The sequence below is a fragment of the Myiozetetes cayanensis genome, unplaced genomic scaffold (genome assembly GCF_022539395.1).
Source record: "Myiozetetes cayanensis isolate MyiCay16 unplaced genomic scaffold, myiCay2020 scf1, whole genome shotgun sequence".
NCBI classification, from domain to species: domain Eukaryota; kingdom Metazoa; phylum Chordata; class Aves; order Passeriformes; family Tyrannidae; genus Myiozetetes; species Myiozetetes cayanensis.
Window position 1 is genome coordinate 105,117,263 of NW_026086604.1, and position 12,113 is coordinate 105,129,375.

General features: G+C 34.1%; 1 protein-coding gene across 3 annotated transcripts in view; it reads right to left on the reverse strand.

Annotated features, from left to right (window-relative positions):
• BBS9 (Bardet-Biedl syndrome 9) overlaps positions 1–12,113 on the reverse strand; it is a 284,336-nt gene that overhangs the window by 222,710 nt on the left and 49,513 nt on the right. For all 3 annotated transcript variants that reach the window (XM_050309358.1, XM_050309348.1, XM_050309368.1), the window contains 5 exons: positions 9,966–10,147; positions 6,707–6,783; positions 4,506–4,559; positions 2,045–2,147; positions 1,038–1,142 (listed from right to left, as the gene is read on the reverse strand). In XM_050309358.1, coding sequence (XP_050165315.1) covers positions 1,038–1,142; positions 2,045–2,147; positions 4,506–4,559; positions 6,707–6,783; positions 9,966–10,147 — 521 coding nt within the window. The remainder of the gene's footprint in view (positions 1–1,037; positions 1,143–2,044; positions 2,148–4,505; positions 4,560–6,706; positions 6,784–9,965; positions 10,148–12,113) is intronic.

Consider the following 12,113-nt stretch of genomic DNA (forward strand, 5'->3'; position numbering starts at 1 on the left):
CCTCTGCACATATCTGCAGGCCATGTCTAGAGAGGGTAAGATCAAGTTCTTTAAAAATACGAGTTCCAGTTTTGTCTAGAAATAAACATTTCAGTCATACCACAGCCTAGACTATCACCACTAAACACAATGTTTCAAGTGTGAAGTGATGTGAAGTAAATGCTTACATAAAAGTGTCAATATTGGACAAGGTACTCAAGACCACCACCCCTCACAGAAGACCTACGTCAACACGTATTCTTTCATGACAGTCTACTCCATTTTTGCTGGCATAGCTCTGCCTTTGCACAGTGAACTAAATCAGCAAATCTGGCTGAGAAACAATTGCTGATTGTGGAAGAACAACACGGGAGGAGGTGCAGGAGCAAAGCCAAGCAGTGAGAAGAACTGAGAGCTTTAACTGGTTTATGCAGCATTTAACTTAACATGGAAGCCCTGTCTAAATACAGTTTCTCAGGAGCCTGACATATTCACAAAGCTGTGTGTAGAAAACTAAGCTAATCAGTTATGGATAGCAGGATAAATTTACATATTCTACCACCATTAGTGCATTATAAAATAACAACTTGGTTTCTATTCCTTTAGGTTAGTTTATTTGTTTAGAATGAATATGTTTATCTGTTAAAAAGGAAGTGATGAATAATCACTCCCAATGCTTATTCAATTCTCCTCCTCTCTGGGGGGGCAGTTATTGTCACATTTGTCAACAGACCAGAAGCCTGAATAGTCATAAGGCTGTAACTAACTTCTCACTCCAAGAGGTGGTCCCTTAAAGAGCAGAACAGAAGCAAATTGATAGGACAGGATGGGAAAGCTGGCACAGCTGTTTCTCAAGCAATAAGCTTATGATTTTACCTCTGTAAGGCCAATTACATAACTTCTTGCAATAAAATATTAACTAAAACTGAAGACTAAATAAGCATTATTTCTTTAATTACTACTGCCTTCAATATATTTCAAAAGAATAATTATAAGAAACATGTGAGGAAAAAGGCCTCAAAAAAATGTCAATTGATTTGAAATCTCCAGTGGCTTACCTGTTGGTATAGTATACGAAAACATACAATTTCCTTCTAGTTCTGATGGAGTACAATTCCCCTTCAAAAAGACAGACAGGACCACAGTTTCAGATGAATCTGGTTCTAAAAACGACACAAAATTAAATCAAGTAATAGGAGCATCCAAATGAATGCAATATATTTCCTAGCACTTTGGGGATTATTCTGCTAAACTATGGTAGTTGATTCCATTAGTTACCTTTATCAATTCATGGTATGTGCTTTTTTTAAAAATCTTTAATTTGTAAAAGGCAAACTACAGCCTCCAACTATCTTGAGGCATAACCAATAAAACAATTCTGCAGACTGAATATGGAAAATATAAAAACAAATGAAGTTTTATGTTGTGATTTTAATATTGTACAGAGCCATCAGTCAGTTATTCCTGTCACATGTTGAGAAAACATAAGAACTGTGTTTTCAGATGAGAATAGCAGTCAGTAAAGCCCTGTTTCAATAGAGACCATTACTGTACATTTCAGAGCAGAAATGGTCTGTAGTCACAACTGAAGTAGCAGGCACACTTGTCTGGTCTTGAGCTCCACATAGTCTTAAAGGCAACTCCACCTGCAGCCTCATCAACAAAGTTAGAAAAAGGCTACAATGCTTAAACAGTTGATGCTAAGTTGAGAACATACGCTAGACTGTCCACCAGTACACAAACTTTCTGTCCCTGCTTGTAGCTCAACAGTGCCATTTCTACACAGACAGAATTGTCAGCAAAAAAATACCTCAGCAGAAGTACTACGGAATAACTGAATTTTTTTTTTTGCCTCCATCATAAAACTGCCACCCCACCTCTCCTCACACGCCACCCATCATACCACAACCAACAAAGCAACTCCATTCCTTCCTACTCCATCTTCCTCCACTAAGTAGTACCTAGAAGATGTGGAGTGAAACAATGCACTTGATGGAAGCTGGACTACACCTTTCCACTATCCTCAGAAAAAAAGTAATACTGTAATGGTACTATAATAATTTACCTAAATCATCAAAGACGAACTGGTCACAGGTCACTGCTAGCGGAGCTTGCACACACACTGCCAGGTTCGGCTTCTGAGCGGCCACTCGGCTCTGTACTGTTATCTAAATCAAGTGACACACAGAAGTATTTAAAAAAGGAAGCAACAAATTTATCTCTGTACAGCAGGAAAAAAGACATAACCAACAAAAAAAGATATAAAAAAAATTGCAAAGACCAATTCAGCAACAATGCTTCAGAACTTAAAATTTCAACTTCAAACCCAGTATTTTCCTTTCACAGTTTTTATTTGTTTACAGTCAAAAAAGAAATGCAGTAATTTGTAAGGTTAAAAAAACTGAGGGAATTTCTCATTTCTTTGTAATTTTAACCCAAGACAAATCAATACTAAAGTGGTAATTAAAATGTCAATATTTTGCAAGTGGTCATGTGCATTCATCCTAATGTAAACAAACATAAAATGTTGAATCTTTTAGGCGACTAAAGTGAAAAAACCACAAAATTAATAAAATCTAAGCTAACCAAAGAAATTACTTTCTTTAACTGCAAAGAGTAATGTACAGTCTTCTGAATAACTTCAGATTCAGCTCTTATTTGATTTTTTCACTGCAAACAAAAGAAGACAGTCAATATACAGGATACTCAGAACAACAAAAACTCCAGGTTATGAGAGCTGACCTAAACATAAATTTGGAGTGGCTCTTGCTGCTTCTATTGTATGCAGTTATTCTGCTACAAAACTAATGGATATCAAAAGAATGTACTTAATTCATATCTAAAATGAAAGTATAGTGGTGACTGAAATCTGAATATGGTCTGCATAGACACAGACCATATATCCAATACCATCTGTTTTGTATTGCCGGTCTACCAAGGAGCTCCTTACCTCCCAGTTAAATCAGTTTTGAAAAATATTATTAGTTATAAAATGACTGAAGTGTTGGGAACTTTGCTTATTTTAACCTAGATAACATCACCATTGATTTAGGTTTCACAGTACATCTGAGCTGCAAACAAGTTCCCAGATCATCCATCGCTATGCTAGCAAACAAGAATAACATCTACCTCTGTATATACATCAGGTAAATTTTACCCTTTTTATGAACCCAGAATCTCAATAATATGAACAATTTAGATGGAATCAATGAAGATATTTTGCCAGTTAAATGAGTTAAAAACATGCAGACATGAGACTGCACTCTTCAGAATCAGTAATCAGGACAGTGACATTTAAACATACTACTGTGGTACATTTCTCAGAGATGGAGACATACGAAGATCAGTAAAAGGAACTTATTGCAGAAAAAAAGACTCCAGAAAAAAATTGAATGCATGGTAACTCCTACATTTACTATTGTTGTTTCACTAAAAGATATGAGATGCATAAACAAGAAAAGAGAAAGGGGAATTATTAAAATGTCTTCCCATTAAAAAGCTTATTAAATATATAAACATGCTCATTTTAAACACGGTTTACCTTGGCTTTTACAATAGCAATAATGAGTGGATAAAGGAAGGCAATAGGAATTACCGGTGTTCCCAGTACTGAAATCATAACTGCTCCCTAAAAATTTAATTTTTGCAATTATAAACACAATGATTTCCACTGTAATAACTCACTTGTACAATATTTTTGCACCAGTGTAAACTAAAAGCTGATAAATTCACACCTGTCTTGAGGTAATTTAAATTTACATTACATATTTGAAGATAGCCTTATATTTGCAAACAGCCTGGTCCAAAGTCCAATGCCATTCATCTGAATTTCTTTGAGCAAAACTATCACAGACTTTATCAGAATTACAACTTGATCCTGTATTATTTTAGCACTTAAAAATGTAGAGAAATTTGTTGGACCAAGTATGACTAAACCACGCTTGTCTGAGGGAGTCTGGTTCAAAAAGTCCAGTTACGCTCTGAACTTTTCACTCAAGACCAAGGGAGAACTTGTCAGGTTCTCAAAAATGAGGCTTAACCCTGAAATAAAAATCATGATCCTTTTTAGGCAATACTGAGGAAAAACTACATTTGCATACACACACATTCTCACACTTTCTTTAGAATCAGTTACAGGCACCAACTCTCGTGGAGGAGTGCAATGACGTCAATCTTCTATTAGATTTTCCTACTATTTTTTTTTTTTCAAGAGCAAAAGCTATGGAAGTCTTTTTATGAAAGAAAGTCTGTTTTTGTTTATTGATGACTAAAAAGACAGCTGAAGACGATAAACTTCCAATTTGAGTGACAAATCATTTAGTGCCTTTGAAAGGTGTTGGCAAAATTATTCTCAGAAGGCTTGCCACAATGACACCTCATCACACTAAGGAGAAAAAACAATGAGCATTTATTGCATTTCAAATTTTACTCATTTTCATGTTCTGAGTGAAATACACAGAAAGTGGCACGTTTGTTACAATTTGACAGCACTATTTGAATGTTGTTGTTTGAGTTAGGCACAGTACCTTTACTGTGATTGACGGTACTGCCTCTGCTTTTACCTCACTCTCAATGGCTTGCTGTGAAGAAAAAGACAAAAACAGAGTAAATTCAATGTTCCACGTGAATGAGTGAACACAGCAAATGCAATATTACTTTCCTACCATCAACTTGGTAAACACAGAATTAAGATTAAAGACTTATCATTCCTATGACAGATTAAAATACACAAAATACATTTCTGAGTTCCTTCTGAAAATGTAAAGTCTCTGTTTGAAATTGCCTGCAAAAAGGATAGCAAAAGGTCATGAATGTGGTATATATAAGAAACTAATACTCTCTGATGTATATATGAATATTTGAAATCGTTTTGTTTGGCACACTACTTTCTACTGTATATTTATTCAAATTCTGGAAATACCTTCTGCTATTCAGTAGGGAAAGGTGACTTCCAATCTGCCAATATATTATACACACACCATAGTACGCCCTATAAAATCATCACACGTTATCTTATAATTGAAATATACCTCAAACTTCAAAAGAAAATTATAGGAGGCACCTTAATACTCCTGGTAATTTCTACTTCAATAGGCAATTCCATCTACTTCAAAATTCATCTTGACCTTGCAGTCTATTTTAATTTTATTTTATGCTTATATTTCATTTTGAAATAGGTCAGTCGCTAGACTTAATGAAAATGTTCCTGTGTAAACTATTATAAAGAAACACATCTCTCACTTCTGCTATAATACCAAATTACTGACTTGACCTTATAACTTCTCATTATAAGAGAGTAAATTAAAAACAGTATAAGGTCCACATCTGCAAAGTTCCTAAAATGTCATGAAGCTGGTAGGCTCTCTGGGTTCTAGAAGTAGGACCTTCATTTGTGCATCATATACCTTTTCCAGTTCAAAAAAAAAGATAGCTACGTTCATATTGGCTTGCCATGCTCACTATCTCCGGTGACCAGTGGTTGATCCTGAAGCAAAAGTAAAGTGGAAAGAGAGGAATATACCCTTAGTATATTCAAGTCTCAGAAATTACCTGGCCTTCCTGGATCAGAGGTCATACACAGGAGGTGGTGTTAAACAGCCAGAATAGTTCTCCACTTGCTTATCTAATCAGTTTTAATACATCTATATCCTCTTTGCTCTTACCACACACACTGCAACTTCAATCTTTTGACAAGTGCAGAAGTAGCATCTGAAAGCCTGTAATTTCCAAGGTCACTGTAGAAGCCCCAAAATTGTTTCTACATTTGCTTATTGAACCTTCCCCAGGAAGTATCTTATCAGATTTTTCCTTTATAGATGGCTACTGAAAAAAACACACAGAAAAGCCAACCACACAGGAAACTAAGATATATGGGCAGCCTTAGGAAATACAGATTCAAGGCCGTGGTTTGATTGATATATTGAGTTACTTATATATGACACAGACCAATTGCATCTGGAAGGTTGAGCAAATGAGCAAAGCAGCCTTAGAACATTTTATGTACCTAACAGGTCTAAGTGTTGTAAGCAGATTATTGCTGCTAGTCAAGAAGACTTGCACACATTATAGAGAGGTCCCTTTATGGAAGAATAATATCCTTGTGTATTTTTTGAACAGTAAGCAGCCCTGGAAAATCAGTTTTAGACAAATTAGTGGCCAGAAATGGTTCATTACAGATGTTCTAGTGCAACAAATATGTTCTGAAATGTTGAAGTTTAAAGTTTTAAGAGACAGTATAAGCTCTCCCGAATCTTAATTTGAATAATTTTTTGTAAACTACTTATGTATACAACATGAATAAACTGATTAGGCTGCAACACCAGAGAATATTGAATGATGGCTTGCCAGAGAAAGATTATTTCTTACAATGCAACTGAGTGGTTTGAGTATTTTATCTTTGAAAGATCCAAGGATGACACTTCGACTGTTTAATTGTTCACCAGTACAACTTCTCACCCCAAAGTTATTCCATATTCTAAGTTCTCATTTACTTACATTTGCTTAGCCAAGAATCTAATGGTCCCAAAACAGAAGATAATAAATAATTTTAATAATTCTAGTTAAAATCTTTAATAGAAGTGTCTTCTAACTGAGGAAAAACTGAGGACTATGCAGCTCAGTTCCACAAATACAAATACATAGTAATCACTATCCATGATCCATCATCATTTACTCATGTGTGAAACCTATATTTTTAGAGTAATTTCCTTTTTATACAGGTACATACAGATTCTGCGTCCAAATCAGGTGAAACTTCTGCTATTACAGTTACACCTCTCTGTTTTTCAGATTCGGGCAAAATATCTGAAAGAAAAAAAAAGCAAAGCAGTTCTCCTTTAACAAACATGCAGTTACATTTCTAAAAATAATACAATTTCAACAGCATCAAGTTTCAAATTTAAAAATTTGAATACAAATTTGAAAAGAAAAAATAGCGTATGATTTTTGATATTTCCAGAGAAGCTTCTCAATTTTATTAGATTTCTAAAAACCTAAACCCGGATCTAATTCTGGATTTCTAATTTATGTACAAAAAAGGACTTAGATGCATTCTGTAAAAAGATTTTATACCTAATATCCATTATATTCAGAGGCCACAAGATATTTTTAAATGTCTGTCCTCACATGCATATGCTAATATACCTACAATAACAAACTACCTCCAAAACAACATATCATAAATCTCATGGCACTTTCATCGAAATAATTTGATAAGGAATAAGCTAGACAAAGAAAAATTCTGTGTCTAATGGTCTAATCTTCCACAATTCCTCTGCATAAGAAGGTATATGAAAGTTTTATGTATAGAACACTATATTGGGCTTGGTTACAATATGTTACCAGCTGATTTCCAGTACTGTCAACATACAAAGCAAGGAATGCTATGAACTTATTTATATCCATAATTTATGCAGATTCATATATGTAAAAAAAAATTGTACAAATTAAAAGTATAAATACCACGAGGAATTATACAACCTCCTCTTAAGAGTCAGAAGCCCAGCTCTAGGGTATTTGCATTTTTCTGAAAAGAACTTTTATTTTTTAAGACTAAATGTCTTGGAAAATGAAAAATCCAAACAGGAAATGTATAGTTTCTAAAGTAACAACCAGTTACCTTTACTTGATGTAGAGGGGAAATTAACATACTAATTGAATAATTGAGAGCATGAGCACATTCAGAAAGTTGAAAGAATTTTATTCCACAGAAGGTCCTGAAAATGACCCAGAACTAGTAGACAGCACTATCTCATTTTCTTGTGCTCAGAGAAAAATGCCTCCCTTTGCCACAAGGAAGAAAAGCAAAAGCAAAACAAGTTCCTCCAATACCACCTACAAAAGAAGTTTATGCCTGTTTCATACAGCCAAAGTTGCAGAGTACTTGTTCTCCCAACTACACACAGATCAGCCCAATCCACTCTTTTTCTATCCCTTCTTAATTATTTCTCTTCAGGTTCTCGTCAGCAAACTATGATGCAACTTCTGTCATACAGTCATTTTTCTATTAGAAGTAGGACTGAGATCACAAACAAAGTTTATATGTAAGTACCAGCTTTTTTGTTACTATTAAAGTGAGCCAAAACACGAATGTTTAATCACTTATGTCATCCGGAGTGATGCGAATAAGTTAGTATAACAGTTTAGATTTTTAAATATTTCATCAGTTTATAATGTAAATCCTTATTCTTCAAAATGTATAAAACAGCTTAAGTTCAACAGTTTAATGGTCAGCACTGGACAGAAATACAAGACATTTATGGAAATAGCTACTCTAAGGGTTTTTTTAATATGATGACCTAATTCTAAATACCTTCCACGTTTGAAAGTCAAAATGAAACAAAGAAAAATTATTTCCATATAAGGTTAGATATTTTCAAAACAACACAAGCTCTTACTGTACAAGCATGAATTCAAAAGACAAAAAACTTAACAGCTCATTTTAAAGATCATGTTCAGGAGTAACTTAATGACAACCAAGGTTCAAGCTAAAGTTTTCAGGTAAAAGCCAAAATGCAAAAAGCCCAAAACATCCAAAACTGACTGGTATCATTCATAAGTAAAATGTTTTGTTGTAAAAAAAGGTCCTCTCGCAAGTTTTACTTCCAGTTAAAGCCAAACACATCATTAGAGCATCTCTCCACAATGGAAAGAGCATTCATAAAAACTCATCTGAAAATAGCACTCAGATCAGATTAGACATACCAAGGAAGAAAATTAAAAGGAAGAGAAAAAGGTGAAAAGATCAACAATATTCAAAGTAAACTTGTCAATCACACTGTGACAGTTATTACAATATTTAAAAAAGATAGTTATAGCTCCTTTCTCTCTCTTGGTCTTCCACATAATATGCTGAAACTAACAAGTGAAAGTTGACTTAAAATGGATTTGTTCTTTCCTTCATGCTTTTCTTTCCTTTGGTTATGATAGCCAGAAAAAACTGTCTAATACTTATAAAGAGGTAAAAAAGCAGTGGAATTTATCCACATCTATATGTTTATATAACACATTTCTGGATTTGGAAAATTAAAAATCTGGTATTAATCTATCATAATAGTGGATGAAGTTATATGTAATTACAAAATATAGAAATCTTCAAGTTGTAGAATCAAACTTGTGACTGCAGATAAATAATTTCTTATTTTCTTGGAATTTCAACTGTGAGCTTTTTCACTCTTTTTCACATAGAAAGCAATGACTATTTCTTTTATGATTTTAAGAGTATGTTCACTATAATCAGGAAAAGATTTTAATTTGTTCTTTCTATTTGTCTAAGATTTTTCCATAGTTCCCTGTAAAATCACATGCCTCCAATTTACTGTGCAAGTCACATACACAGTTTAAAAACCCATGTTTCATGTTTATGAAAACATTAGCTTTGAAGCTCTATAGAAATTATGTGCCCTTACTTCAATAAAATCAATACAAGTTATTAGCAATGTATGTCAATTCCAAAATTTATCATGATCAGTTATTTGGGTATTGATATCTCTCACTATGTTCTTCAAATATGCTTTTGAAAGAAATTATAGAAACAGAAAAATTGCTTTAACAAAAGTAATTTGTTGTTAATTACATGACTTAAAAAGCCATTTGTAATAATAAAACAGAACCTGGCAATACTTTTTCTCTCTCTGAAGCCTAATTATATCAGAACTGTTAAAATTCTTCAAGTTTTCTTGCCTTTGGGTAGTCAGTTTTTACTCTGAACCCTTGCACTACTGAGAATTATCTGCAACCTGATGTAAACTTCTCAAAAGTTCCAACAGGCATTATGAAAATACAAAGAAAAACACTGCGTTCAAAAGCCTTACAGTCTAGGATTTTGTTTGTATGTTTTTTTTATTAAAAGCTCAACTTTATTAAATATTAAATTTCCTACAGAAATGTAATTATGGTTAAAGTCTGAAAATAAAATATTTTAAAGTGCTAAAAGGAAAGTCAGGTGGATAAAAGTACATAAAAATACAGAACAGGAAGAAGTATACCTTGTGGTTTTGTGGCCTCCTTGATGATTTTTTGGAGCTCTTTCATTTCAGCATTCATTTCTTCATAGTTTATTTCCCTAGCATCAACCTTAGGAGCCTGGAAGAGTGAAGGATCAGTTCCAAGGTATGAACACTGAAGATGCCCATCATCAGTCAGAGTGATTATAACACCCTTCAAGTCTCTGCAAAAAAAAAAAAAAATAAGGCTCACTAAGAAATTGGGAAGAATCACAGAAAAATAACACTGAAAATTTGCTGTTTCTACTGTGCCATCTACAAATACAATAGAACTTCCTGTTTTTAACAATATCCCTTGACCAAAAGAAAATAACAATATTTATTCTTCAATTCAGATGTTTTCATTAATATTACTTCCACTTGCTGCAATCACACCTAAGACCAAATTTGTGTTAGACAGCTAAAACACCTCAGAATCTGTGTAATCAGGAGAGCTGGTAGAAAGAATCAGAACAAACAAGCTGAATAGATAGTTGTCACTTCTTTTACTCAAAATTGTTACTTAAGCTTTTTGAAGAAATGATATTAAGGTGGGTATGTGGGAAAAGGAATTTGCGGAATGGAACACCCAATAAAGGAAGGTGAGGGAAAGGATGTCTTACAAGAAATCAGGAAAGGGGAGAAGATGCTCACAATGGAGACAGCAGAAGAGCTTTGATGGTATCAATAGCTCCCCTAACCAATTCTTTGGCTGCTACTGCAGCTACTGTGCTGGCTTCAAACCCTGGCTGGCTGTTCTCTGCAGTACCTTTCAGAAAGGAAACCACATGGATCCAGAACATTCCCTTTACACTCCTCTGAATCAATACAAATGAGTGTTTTATTAGCTACACTATAGTCTCTTTTCTCTCAAGGGAACAGTACTTCATTGCTCCTACAAAAATCTCACTCATTTTGTTTATCTGATCTGTAAAGTGCAAATGCAAGATTTAGGAAAGTATTTAACAACTGATGAGACAATAGGGAGTACTGCCAACATTTTCCTTAAGTTGAAGGTTATCCTAAACAGAAGACAAACTGACAGGAAAGAAAAACTAGCTCAGATGTTAACAGTAAAAGTTAGGAGAAAGCTAACTTTCAATTTATTTTTTAAAATGCTTACTTGTAATTAAATTAAAAGCTTGTATTAATTTTCATAATCACAAAGTAACACATTTACGTCAATAATTTGCTCTTATTCCATATTTAGAACATCTCACAGCAGAAACTGCCTTTGTTTAATATGGTAGTTGTATTTGAGCCAAAGATAGATCCAATTTAATTCTTAGATATAAAAAGTGATTTGGGTAAGAAAGCCTAATTCACTATCCCACTAATTAAACCCCTGCAAAAATACTGCATCTATATAAGTGTTCAAGCTATAATTCATCCAGTATGAACAAAAATTCTTTTAACTGACACTTGCAAGATACCTTTCAAGTGCCTCCTCTAGATCAAATATATGTGGAACAAAACCCAGGTAGCTATATAAAAGAAATAGAATTCTCTGGTTTCCAACTCTGTCTTGTAGCATGGCTCCAGAACACTGAGATAGGAAACCTCACTCTAAAATTTTCATTTAAAAGTTATTATGAAAGCAAACAGGTGACAGAGATTCATTTTGATAACTGGTGGTCCAATTGGACTGTCCAAAACACCTATTTATAGCATGCTATGGCCACAATCCCCATGGTGGTTTCACCAGTGCAACCAAATAAACTGGAAAAAATATGCTGCAACTGAGATCATCTGAAGTCTGTACAGTTACACTGTAACTGCATACAGGAATGAAGACCCCACTGGGCATTATACAAATAAGTAGTTGCTGTAGATAAACTTGAGTTTTCTGTTTCTACAGAAAGTGATTTTTATTTAGTGAAAGAAATAAATCTCCTTGTTGAATTATGAATGTTATGGAAATTGCTTGTGAGCTTCTTTAGGACAACAGGTAACCCCCGTTAGCTCTTTGCTAAAACATGCAAATCTGAACTGCCATCTCCAACAGAAGGTACATAAAAGGGCTCAAACACAGTTTCCCTTATCTACTATATAAGCTCATCTTAAACAGAAACAGTCTTCTCTTTTGGGACTTCTTATTGCCACAGAAAAGCTTCCAGCTACCACTGCAGCTTTTAATGTGTATTAGCATTC